Genomic DNA, 23,303 nt, shown 5'->3' on the forward strand with positions numbered 1-23,303 from the left:
GGTTTGCAGCCCAGGTCCGTCAGGTCCTGGCTGTGTAGCTCTCCTTAACAGACAGCTCCAGGCCAAGGCCTTTTCTTCACTCTCTCCAGCAGCCCTTGGGGCAGCAAGACTGGAGGCTTTGCAGAGCAGACATACTCTGGTACTGTTTTTAGTTTTATCTTACCTTATTTTCTTGACCAGCCTCATGCGGGGGCTGTGGCCACTGGTGGTGTGGGTCATGCTCTCTCCCCAAACAGCCCTCCTGTCCAGAGCATTAGAGACCTCTCATGCTACAGGCCTGTCCATCCTCCTCTGAAGTTGCGGCCCCATGTCATCTCCTCTATGCTCTGGAGCCAACCAGTATTTGACCCACCAACTCTGGACTTCTTGCTGACTGAATATCCCATGGCCTTTCCTACCTCCCTGTCTTTGCTTAGGCTGTCTTCTGCCCCCTTCATTCTTGAACTCATTTGCTGGCAAAACTCAATTCCTCTTTCAAGGCAGACTTGAAGGCCTGTGACAAGCATTGCCTGCTCCCACACTTCTCACCAGGGTGAGTTTTTTCCACTGGGTGTGAGCTCCCTGAGAGACGTGGCTGCAGCCACTGGTGGAACAAAACACGCATGGCAGTAGGTGGGTAGCCACTAGTGCCTCATCTGTACTGTGGGGGCGACTTTTCCCGCAAGTCCCCCCCACCACTTGCCACAGATGAAAGTGAAACTACCAAGACATGATCTGCTTGGGGAGGTGGCCAATTTCTCAGAGGAGAAAGGCCAAGAGCCCCTTCCTCAACGGCTTTTATGGGGTTGTAATACACAGGAATACAGGCAGTAAGGATCAAACACTAGATAACATTTCAAAGAAATCTGAGGGCTTAGTCTGAGTCAGTGTCTGTCAGGAAAGGGGGTTGCAGAAACTTTGGGAGACATACTCATTTCCTGCTCTGACCCTTATCATATGAATGAAAGCACTCTTAGCAAAGCAGGCTTCATAGGACTATATGGATTCTTTCTTATGCCCGATCACCTGGGAACCTGCTCCAGCTGGCAAAGGGCTGACTGAACTGCTGTCCCCATCACAGGTTTTCAGGCTCAAGTGGATTAGAGCCAGGAAGCACTTCTCCCAGAGGACATGGGGACTCGGGCTATGTCCCATAGCCAGGGGGTGGAGGGTACATCACTCCCTCATTGTTGCAGCCCCGAGTCCTTCCATGATGGCCTCACAAGTGATCATGTCTGGCTTAGGCTGCCCCTCCTCTGAGGAGTCTTACCCATCTCTGACTAACCGACCATGCTTTGGGGGTAGGGGAGGAAGCAGAGGTAGCATTTGCTACCAGAGACAAGCTTTGTCTCCTCAGTGGCTCGCATTCTGGAGGTTGCTCACTTAGCCTTAGCCATGGGGGGCAGTTACAACTCCTGAAACCAGGCAGAGCCAGGGGTTCCCAACACCATACAATGGGGATAACAGTACCTCTCATGATGCCATGGAGATGTGTGCAGAGTTGCAAACAGAACCCGGCACGTGCCGGTATTATCTGTATGCCCAGTCCTTGTAACACAGGGACACTGTGGACACTGTGGACACTGAGTGCTGTGGTGGCAGTTTGTGAAGTGTGGGTTACTTGGATCTGGGGCGGGGAGCTGGGGAAGCATTATGAGTGATGACTGAGCAAATCCAATTGAAAGATGTGAATATGTAATGTGGGAAAATTTCAAACACACACTGAAATAGAGAAGAGTGTACTGAACCTGCCCACCAGTGACTACTGTCAATCATTATTGACTCATGGTCAATCCTGTTCTATTTTCTGCTCCCTCCCCAACACACACTGGATAATTTTAAAGCAAATTGTAGATGTGAAGAAAGTGACTCTATGCTTCATAATCTTTTTTAAAAAAGATTTTATTTATCTTAAAAGAGCTTTCAAAAAGGAAAAACATAGCTATTTATTATCCTCCTATGGCTTATTGCTTGTGAGCTAGATGATGGAGGCATTGCTTTACAGAGGGACAGGTGAAAGGGAGGCTGAGAGGTCAAGGGCAGCCAATGGCTCCAGGGTGTGAGTCCAGGGCTCTTCCCAGGACATCTGGAAGAGCTTGTGGATCTCCAACCAGCTTCCTCAGAACATCCCCTCACCCGAGGGTCAGACTAATCTTAATAAACTTTGAGCCAGCTTGAGATATTCCACTTCAAAAAATCAAATAATAGCATCCTTTCCCAACTCAGAGAAAAAAAAACTGAGCTAATGAATGGAATTCTCAATGGCAAATTCTCTCATATTTTCCTTAAGCCTCATGGTCTCTGCATCCATTTTGTCTGAAGCTGAGCGCTGGTAGACCACAGAGTGAATAAACAAACAGTGGAAAAGATTAATAGAAACCCCTGGAAACAGCTGACCAGGGCAATCTGACAGCTTTCTGTGGACACATCTGCTTGTGATTGTGATTGTTCTGTAGTGTGGAGTACAGCATGTTTCTGCTCGTAGAATGGATCCCGCTTCGTGCTGTGATGATGAGCAGCACCAGGTTTCAGTCCTGCGAGTGGCCCTGTGTCTCCAGTGCCCTCCACCTGGTGCCCTCCAGCTGCAAAGGGTGAGGCAGGGCAGAGCCTGGCAGTCACCTGGAGAGCCTGCCAGGGGCTCTGATGCTGTAGCTAAGCATCAACACACAGGGGGCAACAGAACTTCCCAGGGAAGGAAAGGAGCGCAACAAGCAGGCTGCTTCATTTCTGGGGTTGACACAGAAATGAGTATAAGCAGAAAATAAATTTTCATAAAAGAAATTCCCCAGAATAATTTAAAAAATTGAATTTTTTTAAGAGAGAGGATGCGGTGGGGAGAGGGAGGAAGGGAGAGAGAGAGAGAGAGAGAGAGAGAGAAGAGAGAGAGAGAGAGAGAGAGAGAGAGAGAGAGATTAATTTGTTGTTCCATTTATGTATGCATTCACTGACTGACTCATGTGCCCTGGCTGGGGATGGGACCTACAAACTTGGTGTATAGGGTCAATGCTCTAACCAACTGAGCTACCTGGCCAGGGCCCAGAATGACATCTTATTGAGCATCAGGCTGAAGACAAATGCCAAGGCTGGGAATTTCTGAAGCACAGGTTCTCTTGGCCCCTCTCACTGCTGGTATCCATGCTTCTGTTGACTGATGCAGCTCACACATCCCAGAGTTAAAACATCAGAAGATGAGTACACCCAGGGAAGCTCAAATCCCAGTTGTGAAAAAAACCCTTTCAAGCTGTGCCCCTCCCCACTGCTCTGCCATCTGAGCCTGAGCCACTGCATGACCCCTCAGCTGTGGGTGCTTACTTTAAGCTCTGATGCACAGTGAGATCAGAAATGGGGAACATGACTCAGGGTCTAGGTTGAAAGGTAGGAAAGAGGGGGGTGAAAATTGATTTTTAAAGGCAATTGAGGGGCTGCCAACCCCGAGTTCAGGTGGGAACTTAAAGGAGGCTTCCTCTTCTCTCTGAGATCACCCAGCTAGGCCTGATAGGGTGGAGGGTAACCTCAACTCCTCTGCCTGCCTTAGGGACCAGCACCTCTGGTTCTCCGGTTGTCAACCACTGGACTTGACCTCTTGGGGACTACTGGCCTCTCCCTGCTTTTTCAGCATGAAAGGACATATCTTGCTTGAATTATCAGATCGAATGAGACTCAAAGAAAAACACGAAACAATTTTTAAATAATTTCATAATTTCCCGATGAATTTAGTTTGTGAATAAAAAAGAAAAAAATGAACAAAGTGTTTACAATAATTATCAAGGCAAAGTTGACTATAACACAATTTCTTTGTAGTGTCATTATCCTGACAGTAACACGACTCCAGCCACCACACACGCGCACACACACTCACTTGCACACATATGGGAAGGCAGTGGGTGCATTTGCATCACAGACACCACCATTGCAGCTGCTACTGTTGCTGAAAGAACTCAAGCTATAAGGAGTCAGTGGCCAGTGCCCCCAGCTCCTAGCTAAAGTGCAGCACTTTTCTTCTGCAGCGGAGGGGTGGGAACCCAGGGAGATGCCAAGTCTCCATCTAGGACATCTGGGTGTGTGGGCAGGTTCTGGGGCTAGTCCTGCATGCGGCAGGCAGGCCAGAATGGGTGGCGTGCCACCCCTGATGGGCCTAGCTGCACTGGAGGGCAATGCAATACTGGTGTGGTGTGGACACAAGGGCTGGGCTGAGAGGGCTTGCTCTGGCTTCGGCAAGGTCCACTTCCTTTCCTGAACATGACATCTCAGGGACCAAGATGGACGGCCTGGCCCAGGAGATCTTGGGTCTCAAAAAATTTTAAAAGGAAAGAATCTTGGACTGAAGCCGGAAGTAATTGAGATCCAAGTACAATTCATTCTCTGGGACTGCAGCCCCTGGGCTGGCCAGTGCTCAGCCTGTACTGGATGGTCACTGGATTATATAGCACCAAGTGGGCAAGAAGGAGGTTCTGTGGCCTGTACAGGGCTGCTGCCAGGTGTGGGGCTTCAGGGTCAAGCCTTGGTCACCACACAGTATTAGACACACTGAGCTTGGGCCAATGTGGGGGTGACAGTGGTTATGGGGTCACAAACTGAAACCTGTACCCAGAGGGCCTGAGGATGTATAGGAAAACGCTGGCACAGCTGGAACTCTGAGCCCCAGACTCCCATTCCTTCCCTCAGCAGCTGTTGTCCAGCCAGGAGGTCACCTACCTGGACTGCGGTCCTTGTGCTTCCCAAGCAGCCAGCCCAGCAGCCACCTGAGCCAACTCGGGAGGAGGGGAAGAATTTGGCTGCCCCATAGCTTGAATTCCTTTAACATGATATTGGTTTGCATTGTTTAAAACACAGTTCTTTAATTTTTCAGTTGTACAACTACTTTTTAATATCTTAATAATCTCAACAATGGACACAATGTAACTGCCCAAACCCTCAGAACCAAACAGACAATATTGACAAGCAGAGAAACAGAAGAGGAGGTGGGGTGGGACAAAGCCCATCCCCCAGTCAGTCCCTAAAACCACCTCCCCTCCAACAGAGTCAGGAGAAGAAACACCTACATCAGGGTCACAGCACTCACTAATACATTAGGGAAAAACCAGGAGACACTTGGTTACAGTTTTAACATTAAAAAGTCTGGAAATCGTTTTTGCTTTAAAAGAATAAGAACAGCCATTTTGTTCAGAAGGATTTCCTTGTAATGTATGTTTTTTTCTTGCCCAAGTATTCCCTTGGTTCACCTGGTGGAAAACTCCAGATTCTTTTAAAACATTTCTCTAAATGGTTCACGTCACTGTCCTGAGAAACCCAGGGACTGGCAGTGATGGATGGATGGGTGGCCTTGCAGGTTCTGCCAAGGGTGGCAGGCTGCCTGAATCCTCTTCTCATCTCCTTCCCCACAGTTCTGAACCTTTGCAGGTAGGAAGATGAAACTGGGGAGGCAGGCATGAAAGTCACTGATATTGCTGACACAGGGCACACCAAAACTTAGTGTCATGTGAGGGTCACACTCTATGCAGTAACATATTCCTTGATTTGCTCTCTCCTCAAAGACCCTGAGGGCAGCCAGTAGGCCTCTGCTTAAGTTAATGGGGTCAAACAGGAGGGTGGGATGGTCCTGGGGTTGGCGGGACTCTCTAGCAGTAAATCCAAATGCTAGTCCTAGCCATTGGCAGGGGAAAGGCTTGCTTCCCAGTTGACTGAAACTCCATGGTGACATTTCTTCCTTTTCTCTCTCTCACTCTGAGGACGGGTGAGCCAATGAGCTCTTCATGGAAAACCAAATACTTTCATTGACAAAAAGTGCCAAGTCACACTGTCACTACTGACACTGAAGGTGGTCTTGGGTCCAGTCTGCCTTATTTGTATTTTTGAAGCTCAAGTGTAAGAAAAAGAGAAAAGGACTTAGATATTCTTTAGGTTGCAATGCACAAAGTCAAAGGTTAGAATTGAGATGAATTTTGGGATTCCCACTCAAACTTCTTACTGCATTAAAGACTATTTAAAGTCTTTTCTATTTCAAATGGTATCCAACGTCCTTATAAACCTCAATTCAGATACTTCACCAAGAATTCAGTGAGCACCTGGGGTAGAGGTATATGCAAAGATGAAAGTCACATTGTATTTCTTCACTCATGAACTCCAGGTTGGATTCCATCCACTCTTCTTGTCCCCTTTAGGATGATCTTCATGTGGAGCACAGATGTTAAGGGGAAACTAGATTTGCCAATGGAATGGATGAGGTTAGTGAACTTCATTGGCAACCTGCAGTGGGTTTTCAAGGCTACAGACCTTTGGTAGTAGTTGAGTGCCCTTGTGAAACTTTGAATAGCACAAGAAGGTCATGAAATGACAGGTCCTTATATGACAGGAATTGTGCATTTAGTAAATGCCAGCTCAGTGAATGAGCTAAACTCAATAAGATACTCTAAATGTTCAAAACTGTATTGAGTTTGCCCTTATAGGTACAGGTCATATTCACCATTAAGCTTTAGCCAGAGCCTATTTTCATCAAGGACTGGGCAGTCCCCACATACCAGGAAGGATGAATGAGATTCCCTGCTATGGTTCATAGAGACCAGAAATTTTTCTTCTCAGCAGCACTTGTCTAGAGAACTCCCATAACGGTTTAGAGGGAGAGCAATGGGAAGGGCTGAAATTAGAAGGGAAGGGAAGACGGTGCAGTGAGAGTCATGCAACACGTGGGCAAGAGTGGCAGGGGTTGTATTTGATAGTAAAGGCAGGATCAGCAGGACCCAGGGAAAGACCAGACTGATGCCCTCCTTGCCAGACCAGCCAGACCACAGGAGTCGGCACCAGGCCAGGCCAGTTCTCTGAGTGTGGCCTCCTCTGCTCTCTCTGCTATGGGGCAGTCCTGTGAAGGGTGCTAGCCTACTTCAGTTCTTTGCATTATGGTATTTAAAGTGAGATTCTAATACTCTAGCCATAAAATACTAGGGGCTATCTACATGATTTATGGGCAGTGCAATAAATAAATGGAATTGAGGTAATTGACCACCATTTAATATCTAACCTCTGCACCCCAACTCTGGCCAGGCTTGGTATCAGGAAGTATATCGTTAAGAAGTTTATGAGCAGAGTCCACTTAAACCTTCAATAAGGTACACTCTACAGCTCCACACAGGAAAAGAGTGTTTTAGAATAGGGAGTCAGGACAGTGGGAGATGTGACCATGTAAGTTAATGAGACAGTCAAGGTTTGTTGGTGGGAAGATACTGAACTGATGGCTGTGATGACTTTACAGGCAGCATCAGATTCTTTGGGTGGGTGAGTGACTGGGAAAGGGCAAAGGAGAAAATGCAAGACAAAGACATTTAGCCCAGCAACTCTTATTATAAGATGTGGGCGTCTGGCCACAGAGGTGGTCAAAGGCCTAGAGTTGGTTAAGTGGTCTATTTCTTGGTGCCTGATTATTTACGAGTGCCGCTGTCCATGCTTGGGAAAACCACCCTTTAAGATGCCAATACCTCAAGTGGATTTGCAACTTTGGGGTCAATTTTCTGATTTGTGACATGGAGCTGGCCAAGTGCCAGGAGGAGCGCACAAATGTGTTAAGAAAACACTACCCACTACCACAGACCCCTGCACAGCACAATCTTTGAGGGTGACAACATAAACAAAAATCCTGCAATACCAAATGGGATCCTGCAGGCAAGTAAGTGGCTCAGCCCTCAACCCCAAATTCATCACTCCTTTAGAGTGAGAAATGAGAAATGCTGTTTGTGAAAAACTTTTCTGGAAAAAGATACCTCTCTTAAGATGGAGGTGGGGAATGGTGTGCCTTTTACCACTTTGACTTAGGCAGGTATATCTCATTGAATCCTTTACACCTCTCCCTCACTGTTTTTCAAGGATGATTGCCTAACAGTAGGCATTTCATAAATATTCTTTGAATGAAAGAATGGAGGAAGGAAAGCATGGGAGATGAGAAACATTCATTTGTGCCAGAAGGAGGCTCCGGGCAATGCACGAGGCCAAAGTTCTACAAGTGCGAATCATGAGTAAGGCTGTAAGGGTGGAAGGTGGGTCACAAAGTTCAGTGAGTGCTGGGCTGCAAGAGCTTGGGGCACGGCGGTGGGAAGGCAGAAGCATTTTGGGGGGGCTCAGGGACCTGATGAGAAAGATGTTCAGGAGAAACCAGCCTGATCCTGAGGAATGCTCATCTATGGATGCAGAGCTGGGGATGATGGTCCTCATGTAAACCCCTCTCCTCTGCACCATCTGGCAAACTAAGTAAAAAGCCATAGGTCTTACATGAGAGGAACCAGAGGGAGAACTGCCTGCACCGTCCTCTTGCTAACTGGCTGTAAATGAGATGGGAAGGCCGGGGCATTAGTGCTCATGGGGCCACAGGGAGGCCTGCTTGCAGCTCAAGACATTACAGATAGAAAGTAAACACAGAGACTATAAAAAGAAGAGTTGGTTTTCTCTTTGTCCCCATTCTCTCTTTTTCTAACAATATCTTTGATGTTTTTATACCTTTTTAGGAGAAAAGCACCTATTGTGATATTAGGACACAGCTCTCTTCTCTCAGGATGTTGAACTTCAAGCAGATTCTAGATTTAGTTCTCAGGTCATGGACAGAAGGTAAGAGGCTCCCTCCCTACTCCATGTTCCTCTGTGAGGGCAGAGCCACCAGCTTCCAGAGTTCTTCACTGTTCATGACTAGATGGCAGTTCTTCATGGAGACCTGGTCACTTACCCACCCAGGACATCAAAAAAATAAGTGGAGAGAAAACACCCCAAGTAGAAAGGCAGAGTGAGATGACGGACTTGTGGGAAGGTGCTGAAGTACTAACCAAGGCAGGACAGAGTTCGGGTGTTTGCGGGGTGCCTGTTCCTTGCAGTTATCTTTTCTTGGCTCCTGGGTGCACTGTATCGGGCTGCTGGGCTTGCCAAGCTCTGTGAAGCAGAGTCAGGATGACTCTTCTAATGCATTGACCACTTGCTCCAGGATGTCGGGGCAGTGATCTGCTATTTGCTGAAGGATGGCATTGGCAAACTCCTGCAGCTCTGCATTGTCCCGCTCAACTTTCTCCAACTCCTTTTGAAGCTGAAAGGGAGAGGAAAGATGGATTTAAGATAAAATAAAACAATCCTATTTGCACTGAGTTAAGAATTATCATTTACCAGTAAAGAAATGACATTTGCAACAGCAGGGATGAACCTGGAGGACATTATGCTGAATGATATAGGCCAGGCAGAGAAAGGCAAGTACTGCAAGGTAGCACTTAAATGTGAAGTCTGAAAACAAAGAAAAAGTGGAACTCATAAAATCAGAGAGTACAACAGTAGTGGCCAGGGGGCTGGGGAGTGGGGGAGGTGGGAAGAGGCTGCTAAAAGGGCACAGACTTTCAGATACAAGATGAGTATGGTCTGAGGATCGAAGGTTAAACATGGTGACAATAGCAGATTATACCGCAGTGTAAAACTGAAATGTGCCAACAGAGTATAGCATAAGTGTTCTCATGAAGAAAAAAGGAACTATGTGAGATAATGAATGTGTTAACTTGTGAGTGAGAATCCAAGTGTTCTCTCCACTGTGCCTGAATATCACACAGGTGCATGGATGATCCCAGATAGGACCTTAATCTTACATAATGGTCCATGACCAAAGGAAACTTATGATTTAAAAGACTTCTCCTATTTCCATGTACCACTTTTATTCAGTGCATTAAACTACCCTACCTTAGGCCTGTTAATTTAGACATGAGGTAGTCTTTGTTTAGGGTTAAGTATATTTCTACCTTCCTATTGTTCTAAATACCCTCTTAGATATTCCTTCAAGTATTAAACCAACATTTACTAAGAGCCAGGATTTGGTTCTTGTCCTCAAGATCCATTTAGTAAGATCCTTTTAATAAAAAAGACAAACATATAACCAGATAACTACAACCCGGTATGGTAAGGACCATAACTGGGCATGGACATATGCTACAGGGAAGACGTAAGAATGATGCTTTCATCCTGGAGGAATCCAAGATGTTACTAAAGGCGACATATGATTTGGATCTTGAGAGCTGAATAGGAGTTTGTTTGCGAAATCAAAGACAGAAGAGGCTTTCAGCAGATGAAACAAGTGCAGATGCAGAGCTATAAAGGGCTTGGCACAGGTTTTGGGAGGACTGAGACAGACAATATAGTGTGAACACAAGGTAGGGGGAGTGGGTGGGGAATGAGAGGTAATGAGGCTGAAGAGACATGATTGGGGCCCAACTGTGGGTGTAAAGCTAAGGATTCAGATTTAATTTGGTTAAGGCAACAACTACAACAACAACAAGAGGAAGTGCAAGAGGTTTTGAACAGTACAGAGACACAATCAGCTTCATTTTCTTAGAAGATAGCTATAAAGATAAAAACATGTTAGACTGAGTGGAAAAAGAATAGTCAAGGGGGGTAACTGTTACAAGCCCAGGTGAGAGTTAAGGAGGGTTAAAACGAAGGTAGGGGTTCGGAGAGGAGAGGAGCTGATGAATGTAAGACTTCCCAAAGGTAGGACTGATAAGAGGAGGAGTTAAAAGTGATAGAGAATGGAAAATAATTTTGACAGTTCTAGCTTGGAATATTAGACAAATAAGACTGAAAATGAGAAGAAGAGCAGGTTTTAGGGAAGGAGGAAAATTAAAAATTGAGTTTAAAGTGTAGTTAGGAACACAAGCTCCAGAGAGTTAGGCTGCCTGGGTTTCAATGTCAGCTCTGCCATTTGTTAGTTTGTATGACGTGGACCTCTCTGAGCCTCAGTTTCCTCATTCATAAAATGGGGCAATAACATTTACAGGGTTGTTGTCAAGATTTAATGAGATTTTCTTTCTTTCTTTCTTTCTTTCTTTCTTTCTTTCTTTCTTTCTTTCTTTCCGTCTATCTATCTATCTATCTATCTATCTATCTATCTATCTATCTTTAGAGGGGAAGGGAAGGAGAGAGGGAGAGAAATATCAATGTACGGTTGCTTCTCATGCATCCCCTGCTGGGAACTGGCCTGCAACCTAGGTATGTGCCCTGACTGGGAATCGAACCTCGATTCTTTGGTTCGAAGGCTCGTGGTGAATCCACTGAGCTACACCAGCCAGGGCTAATTAGATATTCTTATAAGGTACAGTATAATGTCTGATACATAGAAAATGCTTGATAAATGTTAGATGTTGTTGTAATCATCATTATTGTGTTTTTACTAAATCAGTAAGATTACCCCAAAAGTCCATGTAGATTAAAAAGCAAACAGAACCAAGTTCTAACTAGTGTTGATAGAATCTAGATGCTCTGAGCCAAGAATTAACATGCCACTTCTTCAAACATATCAAAGAGCTGGGAACAGATTCAGAAATCTTCTTTCTGCTACATGTTGACATGCAAGGGCTGGCTTTAGACCACACTAAGTCTTGGTGCATAACAAGGCCTGGCTGTGTCATATAAATATAAATCTCTGAAATGGGGAAACCAAGAAGGCCAGGTGCACAGAATACAATCCAGAAATATAATCCAGAAATACTGCTATGTGAAAGGACTACAAGTCTCAAGGCTCGTCAATGGCACTGAAGTCAACCACTCAAAGTGAGTAAGGACGATGTCAGGTTGTACTGCTTCAGATTATTCTCAAGAATATTCTGAACAACTTTGGTTTATATTCGGAGCCAGGTATCTGTACTTGACTCTGTACAAGTTGCATATTTATTTCCCACTAAATATTTAAAAATTCTATTTGGATTCTGTTATGTTGAGTAGGTAAACAAGAAGTTACTAATAAATACATTTTATTTTAATAACACTTTCCAGGTTTTTTTGAATTTAAAAAGTAGTACATATGCATTGTAGAAAGTTTGGATAAGAAAAGCACCAAGAAAAAAAATCACAACATTAGCATCAGGAGGTAATCACTGCTATATATTTTGTCATATATATTTTGAGACTTTTATTATACACACATCTAATTTTGGAAACAAAATGGCAATGATATTATACACTGTTTTTATTTTTACCTAAAAGTATACTATAGATACATTTCCAAATCAATTCCCAAAGACTCTTTCTAGAACTTTGCAACTGATTCTAAAATTTATCCGGAAGTGTAAATATGAAGAGTCAAAAATATTTCAAAGAAATAAAAATGACATGGGAATTGCTCTACCAGATTATAAAACACAGTATAAAAGTATATTACTTATAAGTATTCTATTGATAAAATTTGATCAGTGGGACTTAGAATATAATCAGGAGGCATTAGAAATAATCCATGACTATTTTAGGTTGTCTGGGCATAGCTGCAGTTAGAGTCCTGCTCATTCATGCATACACATCAACTTCAAACAGGCTGAAGATCCAAATTTAAAAATTACAGTATGAATACACATTCTTCTCAAGTGCACATGGAATGTTCTCCAGGAAAGGTCATACATCATACCATAAACAAGTGTTAATAAATTTAAGAAGACTAAAATCTCATCAAGCATCTATTCTGACCACAATGGTATGAAACTAGAAATCAATTACCTAGAAGAAATGGGTAAATTCCTAGAAACATAAAACATACCAAGACTGCATCATGAAGAAATAGAAAATCTGAACAAACTGAACACTACTAAGGAGAATGAATTAGTAATCAACCACCTCCCAACAAACAATACTCCAGGACTAGATAGATGACTTCACAGGTGAATCCTACCCCACATTTAAAGGATTAATATTAATCCTTCTCAAACTCTTCCAAAAAATAGAAGTGGAGCGTAAACTTCCAAACTCATCTTATAAGGCCAGCATTACCCTGATACCAAAAATAAATAAGGACACCATACAAAAAGAAAACTGAAGGCTAATATCCACAATAAACACTAATGCAAAGACCCTTCAACAAAATATGAATAAACCAATTCAACAATTCATTTAAAAAATCATATACCATGATCAAGTGGGATTTATTTCAGTGATGCAAGGGTAGTTTAACATTTGTAAATCAATACATGTGATACGCCACATTAGAAAAGTGAAGGATAAAAACATATGATCATCTCAATAAATGCAGAAAAAGCATTTGACCAAATTCAAATGTACACCAGAGAGAATGTACCCCAACATAATAAAGGCCATACATGACATTCCTAAAACTAGGATCATACTCAATGGTGAAAAGCTGAAAAGAAAGCTTTCCTTTAAGATCAGGAACAAGATAATGATGCCACTTTGCCATTTCAACACAGCATTAGAGGTCCTAGCCAGAGCAATTAGACAAGAAAAAGAAATAAAAAGGCATCCAAATAGAAAGAGAAGTAAAACTGACAATCTTTGTAGATGAAATATTATATATAGAAAACCCTAAAGACTCAACCAAAAAACTGTTAAAACTATTGAACAAAATCGATATATGGAAATCTGTTGTTTCTATAAACAAATAAAGAATTCAGAAAGAGAAAGCAATCTCATTTATAATTCTATCAAAAGGAATAAAGTATCTAGGAATAAATTCAGCCAATGAGGTGAAAGACCTGTACACTAAAAACTCTAAGATGTTGCTGAAAGAAGTTGAAGACATGAGTAAATGAAAAGATTCCATGCTCACAGATGAAAATAATGAAAATTAATAAAATGTCCATACTACCCAGAGCAATCTGAAGATTTAATGCAATCCCTACCAAAATTCCAATGGCATTTTTCACAGAAATAGAACAATCCTAAAATTTATATGAAACTATAAAAGATCTCAAATAATCAAAGTAATCTCAGAGAAAAAGAAACAAAGCTGGAGGTACCTGCTCCCTGATTTCAAACTACATTATAAAGCTATAGTAATTATAATGTATGGTGCTGGCATAAAAGTGGGCACATAGATCAATGAACTAGAAAAGAGCCCAGAAACAAGCGCACACATATATGATCAATTAATTTATGACAAAGAAGTCAAGAATATGTAGTAGGGAAGGGATAGTCTATCTCTTCAATAAAGGGTGTTAGGAAAACTGGACAGCCACATGCAAAAGAATGAGACTGGACCACTATCTAACACCATACACAAATATTAACTCAAAATGAGTTAAAGACTTGAATGTAACACCTGAAATCTAAAAACTTCTAGAAGAAAACGTAAGCAGTAAGAGAGAGAAAACATAAGCAGGAGAGAAACATCAGTGTGTGGTTACCTCTCACATACCCCAAACTGAAGACCTGGCCTGCAATCCAGGTATGTGCCCTGAGTAGGAATAGAACCAGAGACCCTTTGGTTTGCAGGCTGGCACTCAATCCACTCAGCAATACTAGCCGGGGTATTGAATAGACATATTCTGAAGAAAACCCAAAGATGGCCAGTAGGTAAATGAGAAAGGTCTCACCATCCCTAATCATCGGAGAAACACAAATCAAAACCACAATAAGACATCACCTCACACCTGTTAGAATGGCTATCATCAAAAAGACAAGAAATAATAAATGTTACTGAAGATGTGGAGAAAAGGGAGCACTCATGTACTGTTGGTAGGAATGTGAATGGATGCAGCATCTATGGAAAACAGTATAGAGGTTCCTCAAAAAGTTAAAAATAGAACTACAATATGATCCATCAATTCTACTTCTGGATATTTATCTAAATAAAATGAAAACACTAACTGAAAAAGATATATGCACGCCCATGCTTATGGCAGCATTAGTTACAATAGCCAAGGGATAGAGGCAAACTAAGCGTCCACTGATGGATGAATGGCTAAAGAAAATGTAGATCACTTCCAGCCAAGATGGAGGCGCAGGTGGAAACACTGTGCCTCCTCACACAACCAAGTTTAAAGACAACAAAGTTTAAGTAACAAAAATGCAGCCAAAACACAGAAAATTGAACTGTAAGGAAGTTGCACAACAACAAACCATTCAGCCAGACCAGCAAGAGGGGTGGAGTCAACGGTGGAGTGGGGCTGGGCAAGAAAGATTGGCTGGACCGACCCAGGCGTGCAGGAGCGCAGGCGGCGGTTGGTGGATCCCAGGTGTGGGATGGCAACTGACGAACCCAGTGAGGGTGCAAGGTGGCTGGCTGACCATGGTCACACATTGGCATGCAGATAAACCAAGCGAAGGAGTGAGCAGTGAGACAGACCACTCAGGCAAAGGTCCCGGCGATGGGAATTAGAGCCTGAAAGCACCAATTGGAAAGACTTTTGGGGTTGAGGTGCTGGGAGAGGCTCCCAGGCTCACAAAGAGTTTGCTGGAGAGACCCACAGGGTCCTGGAGGGTGCACAGGCCCATACACCCAGGAGCCGGCATTAGGGGGGCCAGGTTTGCTTGTGGGAAGAAGCAGAGGGGACTGAAATCCAAGAGAGAGCAGAACAAACACCACTGCCCCTCTCTGACCCCACCCCCATATACAGCATCACAACCCAGCGACTGGGTAGCCCCTACCCTCGTGAACACCTAAGGCTCCACCCCCTCATACATAACAGGCATGAACAGACCAAAACATTATGGCTCAAGAACAGCTCAAAGCCCCAGAGCCTATAATTCTAAGCAACCAAAAGATAGCCAACTTTCAGATGCACAGTTCAAAACACTGGTGATCAGGATGCTCACAGAACTGGTTGATTTTAGTCACAAATTAGAGGAACAAATGAAGGCTAAACTAATTGAAATGAAGGGAAATGCACAGGAAACCAATAGTGGTAGAAAGGAAACTGGGACTAAAATCAATGGAGTGGACCAGAAAGACGAAAAAAATGACCAAACAGAAAAATATGAAGAAACAAGAATTAGAAAAAATGAGGAGAGGCTTAGGAACCTGCAGGACAACTTTACATGTTCCAGCATTCGAATTATAGGGGTACCAGAAGGGAAAAAGAAACAGCCATGAGTGGAAAACTTATTTGAACAAATAATAAAGGAGAACTTCCCCAGTCTGGCAAAGGAAATAGACTTCCAGGAAATCCAGGAAGCTCAGAGAGTCCCAAAGAGGTTGGACCCAAGAAGGAACACACCAAGGTACATCATAATTACATTAGCCAAGATTAAAATGAAGGAGAGAATCCTAGAAGCAGCAAGAGATAAGGGGACAGTCACCTACAAAGGAGTACCCATCAGACTGTCAGCTGATTTCTCAAAAGAGACCTTACAGGCAAGAAGGGGCTGGAAAGAAGTATTCCAAGTCATGAAATCCAAAGACCTACATCCAAGACTGCTCTATCCAGCAAAGCTTTCATTTAGAATGGAAGGGCAGATAAAGTGCTTCTCAGATAAGGTCAACTTCAAGGAGTTCATCATCACCAAGCCCTTATTGTATGAAATGCTAAAGGGACTTATATAAGAAAAAGAAGATAAAGAATATGAACAGTGAAAGGACAGCAAACTCAGTTATTAACAACCACACCTAAAACAAAAGCAAACTAAGAGGACATCTAGATCAGGAGCGGAACCAAAGAAATGAAGATCATGGGGGGTTAGCAACAGGGGAGTGGGAGGAGGAGAAGGGGGAAGAGGTACAGAGAATAAGTAGCATAGACAGTGGATAGAAAATAGACAGGGGGGAGGCCAAGAATAGTATGGGAAATGTAGAATATAAAGAACTTGTGACACATGGACATAAACTAAGGGGGGAGATGGTGGGGGAGGGGGTGTGCAGGGTGGAGGGGAATGAAGGGGAGGAATAGGACAACTGTAATGGCATAATCAATGAAATATATTAAAAAAAAGAAAATGTAAACACACACACACATACACAAACACAGAATGAAATATTTAAGCTGAAAAAAGTAGGAAATTCTGCCATCTGCAACAATACACATAAAACTTAAGGGTATTATGCTAAATGAAATAAGCTACACAGAGATAGGTAAATACGATTATGATCTCACTTATATGTGGAACCTACAGAAAGCAACAATGACAAAACAAACTAAAATCATAGGCAGAACAGCCAAAGGTGAGGGGTGACTGGGTGGGGAAAAAGGGTAAAGGGAGTCAAAAGGTACAATTCCCAGTTATAAAAGAAGTGAGCCCTGGAGATGTAATATATACAGCATGGTGACTACAGTTAATAATACTGTACCGAATATCTGAAATATGCTAAGAGATTAGATCTTAAAAGTTCTTATCACAAAAAAGAACAAGTAACCATGGGTGGTGATGGATGGTAATTTGACTTATGGTGGTGATCACTTTGAATATATACAAATATCAAATCATTATTTTGCACACCTGAAACTAATATGATATTATGTTAATTATATCTCAGTAAAAATTGTATCATGAAAGTATAGAAGCAAATTTAGGAGCATTTTAAAATAATCTTGGGCTGGAAGACTGGTAAATGCTTTTTATTTTATATTTTCCAATAGACTTAATGTTTGTGTCCCTTCTCTCCCAATATGTATGTTAAAATCCTAATCTCAGTGTGATGGTATTTTGGGGTGGGGCCTTTGGGAGATAATTTGGTCATGAGAGTAAAACTTGCATGAATGAGAACAGTGCCCTTATAAGAAGAGTTCAGAGAGCTGGCTGGAGCTCTTTCCCCCATCTGAGGATCCAAGGAGAAGAAGGCAGTCTGTGAGGTAGCAGAAGGTCCTCACCAGAACCTGACCATGCTGGCATCATGATCTCGGACTGCCAGACTCCAGAATGGTGAGAAATAAATTTCTGTTTTTGATAAGCCACATAGTTTATGGTATTTTGTTATAGCAGAGGGTAATGTGTTTAAAGAAAGCTATAAAAGGTATTTTGTTATACCTTTTATAGCGTTCTTAAAATACCAAAGAAAAGCTATGGTATTTTGTTATAGCAAAATACCAGATGGTAATGTGTTTAAAGAAAGCCATAAAAGGAAAATAAAGGGCAAATTTGACTGTACAGAAATTTAAAATGATTCTATGAAGACAGAGGAGATATAACTTAAATTAAAATACAAGTGATGGCTTAGGAAACATGATAAATAAGACAAAGAACAAAATGACAAAGGATTAATATCAATATATTATAAGTGGTAATATAAGTTTAATAACTTACTAGAAAAATGGTCAGAGTAAACAAAAACTCATTGAAAAAATACAAATGGATAATAAGCACATAAAATGTGCAATTTCATTAAAAATGGAAGAAATACAAGTTAAACATGATAGGGTTTTCTCTCCCTTATCACATTGGCAAAAGTTTCAAAGACTGCTAAAAATCAGAATTGGTAAGGATTAGGGGAAATGGGTACTCTTTATACCTCTATTGATGGGAATGTAGACTGGCACACAATATGATCTTACCAACCAAATTTAATTGTATGTATCCTTTGATCAAATAATTCTACTTTTAAAAGAATATTCTATAGAAATACCAGTAAGAAGTTCAAGAATGTATGCATAAGCATGTTTACTAAGGAAATTTATAAGAGCAAAAATATATTAACAAACATAGTGTCAAAAAAGAGGCAAGAGAAAGCTTTATGCTTGGATGGACCTATGTATAAAAATATGTATAAAAGCAAAAACAACACTATTGAGTAGCTGGTTTGAGTGGATGGAAAGACATCCAGTTTTACTCTGTATACTTCCATATTACTTAATACCAGAAGCAACATCAGTTTTATGATAAGAAATATAAATAAAGGGCCCTGGCTGGCGTAGCTCAGTGGATTGAGCGCGGGCCTGCGAGCCAGATGATCGCGGTTCGATTCCCAGTCAGGGCACATGCTTGGGTTGCAGGCCAGTTCCTGGCAGGGGCCAGTTCCCAGCAGGGGATGCAGGAGAAGGGGTTATACATTGATGTTTCTCTTCCTCTCTCCTTCCCTTCCCCTCTAAAGATAAATAAATAAAATATTTAAAAAAAGAAATATAAATAAAGGTATGTAATATATTCAAAGCTTCATGCATTTTAAATGTGTAATTCTTGTATTCTAAGACGTTGAGAAGGAACACAGAAATGTATACAATACTCACTCAAAAAGCAGCGACTGACTTGCCAGTGAAAAGGAATGAAGATCTGATATAAACTATACCTGCTATAACATGAACCATGAACACATCAGGTGAAATAAACCAGTCACAAAAGACTACATATTGTATGATTCTATTTTTATAAAATGTCCAATGTAAGAGGTGCCAGACTGCCCTAATAACCTAAGGCGCCAACTTGGGCTGGGGTAGGATGGGGTGATATGGAGTGACTGCTATGTACGGATTTCTTTTTGAAATGATGAAAATGTTTGAAAATCAGTTGTGGTTATTACAGGTGGACACAGGTAACCGGGTTCTTGGTGATTAGGACAAAGAATTGACCCGAACACCCAGAGTTTTTGGCTGAGAACTCCAAGCAGAGATTGACCTTGTGGACTGGAGGGACTCTATTCTTATAGGGCGGATCCTTCCTGGCTAGTTTTGGCAGGCTTTTACTGTGACAAGTAGTTGTAAAGCTACTGCACATGTGGTCTCCTGTGGTTTTCCCTGATTGGCCGCCAAGGAAGGGGGTTCCCCTGTACTAGGTTCACCTTTCCCTTCACCAGAGAATTATAGCTCTCCATGTTAGAGATTGATGAAAAGGAAAGGAATTATTTATTCAAGTTATACAGACTTAAGAGTAATGACTTAATGTCTTCATCAAAATCCCAAAGTCCCTTAAAACACCCACAAACACACACGGTCCTTCTTCCCCTCCTTTGCCCAGTCCAAGGTACCGTATCTCGGGAAAAGAAATAGAAAGCCACATGATGATTCTCTGCTAAAGCTGAGTGGTGATTCTTCTCATGGCTGCGGGAGTCCCCATTCTGGCCAAAAGCACGTGGTTCTTTCTTCAATGGCTGCCATGTCTGGGTTTAAATTCCCACACCAATCTTCCTCTGCAGCCCCATTTCTGACTCCTCCTGATACAGGGTGCAGCCAAGGGGGGGCCCAGAAAAGATTTAGAATGGTGTCCAGAACTCAAAGTGTACAGGAATATTGGAGGAAATATTAAGATGTCCTCACCCCGCCCCCCCCCAAGGTGTCAGTTGGGGGAAGGGACGAATGGAGCAGGGCCATTGAGAGCTGTTTTGCATAGCAACAGTTTTGCAGCTAACCTCGGGAATGGTCATTTAACATATCTATAACCTTTAACTGGTTTCATAGATATGTTAAAGAGCTGTGGCCAAGTTTTGGGCCAGGGAGAAGTGAGGAGTAGCTAACCAGGCTGGAACGGGAGCTGCTTCTCTGAGAGAGAGGGCCTGCTTGAGAGCCATGTGGCTTTAGCAGAGTGGCGGCTAACCAGGCTAGAAAACGGGGGCTGCTTCTCTGAGAGAGTGCCTGCGAGAGATGCATGTGGCTTTAGCAGAGTGAAGACCCCTTTTTGGCCAGGTGAAAGGGAAGACCACGCAGCTTTGCCACAATGGAGATCCCTGCGGCCGGGTGGAGAAGAAAAACGCGCACTTTTGGTGGAGTGCAGCTTTGGTAGAAGAGGCCCACGCAGCTTTGGCCTGCTCCCTTTGGCTGAGTGGCCTGGAAAGCAGGAGAGACTTTGACTGGAACTTGGTACAAAGAACTCTTGCCGGTGAAAGGTGCCACATGACTTTGGATTACTTGGAGATCCTGCCTGGACAGGCAGGCGACACAGCTCACGTGCCAGCGGCCTGGGAGAAAAACGGACGTGTGCTCTTTTCCTGATTTACGGTACCCGGAGTTGGGACAGTGGGAGAAGGGAGCGCTGTGTGTGTGTGTGTGTAGGTGTATACCCTTAAAGACTTTAATATTTTAAGGAAGGCATTAGGCCTGAATACCATTAAATAAACATTTTGTTTCCTTTTCACAAATCTCTGGCATTGAGAGATGTCTTTCCAATTGGCGGCGGACAGAAGAGCCCTATAGATATTAGTGTATCGTCATTGGGAGGGGCCCCTGTTTTCTGTAGCAGTTTTTGGCATCCCTCGGTGGGCCAAGTATTGCCCCCCCCTTGGACTCTTTGTTCGGTAACACTCCCACAATCGGCTACACTTGCCAGCACTTCCATACCCTCCCAGCTTTACTGGGCTGCCATAGTGAGTCTGGGCAGGCGTGGCCCCATGGTGCGGAGCCAATCATCTCCAAGCTCTTACACAGGTGCTGTAATGGGGGCAGGGGAGTTGCCTCCCAGTTACATCTTGGGTGGAAGTTGTTGGGAACAAGAAAAATAGTCTCAGCCCCAAGGAGCCTGGGTCCCTAGCAAATATCCTGTAAGTTGATTGCCATCTGTTTAGTTTCAAAACTTTCCTCTCAGTTGAGTCAGACCCCACCCTGTTCCTGCGCGTGGGCTCTGTAAGCCAATAGCTAACCACCACATCTTCTGTGTAATGCTTGCTTGCTTGCTCCTATATAAGGACTTGGCTGTAAGCGCTAGGCGCGACTTTCGTTTGCAGCCCCTGCGGGCACCGTGTCTCCGGACACTTTGAGAGTTCGCCCCTGCGCAGGTTAAACTTGGCCAATAAAGTAACATCTTTGAAACCCTGAAAGTCTCTGACATTTGTTCTCGTGGTTGGTGGATGCAACAAAAGTCACTTCCTTCTCCCTGGATCAACGTATGGCCATGGCTATTTAACTATGTATGAAACCACTTAAAGGTTATAGATATGTTAAATGACCATGCTAGAGGTTATCTGCAAAGCTGTTGCTAAGCAAAATAAGTCAATGGCCCTGCTCCATGTATCCCATCCCCCCAGCTCAGACTTGTGGGGGTGAAGACATCCCATATTTTAATATTTCCTGGACACCCTGAGTTCTGGACCCCATTGCAAATTCTTCTTTTGGGGGTCCCCTGGCTGCACCCTTGCATATGGTGATGGTTGCGTAATTCGGAAAACATATTAAACCTGTTGAGTAATACACTTTAAATGGGTATATTGTAATGGTGTATAAACTCTATCTCAATAAAACTATAAAAAACTACTGACTGAGTCCTCCATGCAAAACACTGAGCAGTAAGTCAGAAAGGCTTAAAGTGCTACTGCCTTCTGCTGGGCAAAAAGGAGGAGGAGAATAAAAGTGGAAACTGGTATCAGAGGACAGAAAAAAGGGTTGTTCCCAATGGAAAAGGAGAATAAACTGATGAGGCATGAGGGAGGAAACACACCGGGCTGCTTATTGAAGCCCAGGAATACGAGACATACTTGGTCTTCATAGAAGCAATGCCTCCTTTCTGAGGGTGACAAAGGCCCCCGGCTGGCCAGACCTGGGCACTATCCCTCAGAGAACCTTCCACTCCTGGTCCATTACATGGCTGCCGTGAAGCCACACCTAGGAACTGTGTTTCATTCCAGGCACCTCATTACCAGAAGAATGAGACAAACTGGAATAAGTTCAAAGAAAAGTGGCAGGCATGACTAAGAAGCTGACAGGATCCTTTTATGAGGCAGGATTAGAAGAACTAAATCGTAGACCTGACTAACTGAACACCAAGGGGAGGGAATGTGATTATTACCTATAAATGTCAGAAGGGAATAAACAAGAAGCGGGCAGAGTGATCCACACTGGAGGAGGAGGTATAACTAAAGGTGCTGGAAAAAGATGGGGACAGAAAAGCCAGAGGCAGACCATTAGGCTCTGCCTTTTCCAAGGTCTAATGAATGGTTTGCCTAGGAAAAGGTGTTTAAAAAAATAAAGGGATCAGAAGAATCAAAAAGTTTAGAGAAGGAAGTGTTCCTTCGTTAACTGCAGTTGCTTTACATCTGGTAGGCCCTTCTCTGTTCCCCAAGGGGGATGAGTGGCTTGCATTTTATCTGAAAGCAGTATTAAACGTGGGTACAGCAGCGGAGAGATTTCGCTGGCACTTGATCCATTATATGCTAAAATTTCCTGTCTTGAAAAAAAAATCTCAAAGATCAACTTTTCTTGTGAAATAGGAATTACTTTGAAAATGAGGGCTTTTATTCTGACTTTGAAACGCAAAGCTTCAGTCATTCAGAAGTCAAAGGAGCACGGGAAAGCATTGTTAAACTGTTTAGACCACTTAGGAAAGAAAGGCAGTGTCAAGTAACCAAACTAAACACTTACACAGCACAGGTGTGAAAACAAATCTTGAAATGCATTAGTGTCTTGTTATTTTAAAGTCTTTCATTAGCATGTGCATCACTTGTAAAAAAGGAAGTTTTTGTATGGTTTCCATATGCAGCAGGTCCGATGGATACATTGGGAAGAGTGTATTTCAGCTTCTGAAATCTAATCTACCAGATCTCACTCAAGATACTCTTGTTCTCTCTCCCCCGCCACTGCCCAACACCCTCCACGCCTGCCTATCCATCTCTCACCTTCTTCCCGAAGAAACACCCCTTCATACTTAACATCAGCAAAGAATTTACCCAAAGAACAAACATGCAATGTTTGGGATTTAATGAAAATGCTTACTATATCCTAGCTGCAATGAATTCAATTCTTCTCTCTCCC

At 43.0% G+C, this 23,303-nt stretch overlaps 1 protein-coding gene across 1 annotated transcript in view; it reads right to left on the bottom strand.

Annotated features, from left to right (window-relative positions):
• Positions 1-4,804: 4,804 nt before the first annotated feature.
• ERC1 (ELKS/RAB6-interacting/CAST family member 1) overlaps positions 4,805-23,303 on the bottom strand; it is a 549,219-nt gene continuing 530,720 nt past the window's right edge. The window contains exon 20 of the mRNA XM_037064795.1: positions 4,805-9,034. Within this exon, the coding sequence (XP_036920690.1) occupies positions 8,897-9,034 (138 nt within the window). The 3' untranslated portion in view covers positions 4,805-8,896. The remainder of the gene's footprint in view (positions 9,035-23,303) is intronic.

This window comes from Sturnira hondurensis, unplaced genomic scaffold, assembly GCF_014824575.4.
Source record: "Sturnira hondurensis isolate 20B ecotype Veracruz unplaced genomic scaffold, ASM1482457v3 Scaffold0015509, whole genome shotgun sequence".
NCBI lineage: Eukaryota > Metazoa > Chordata > Mammalia > Chiroptera > Phyllostomidae > Sturnira > Sturnira hondurensis.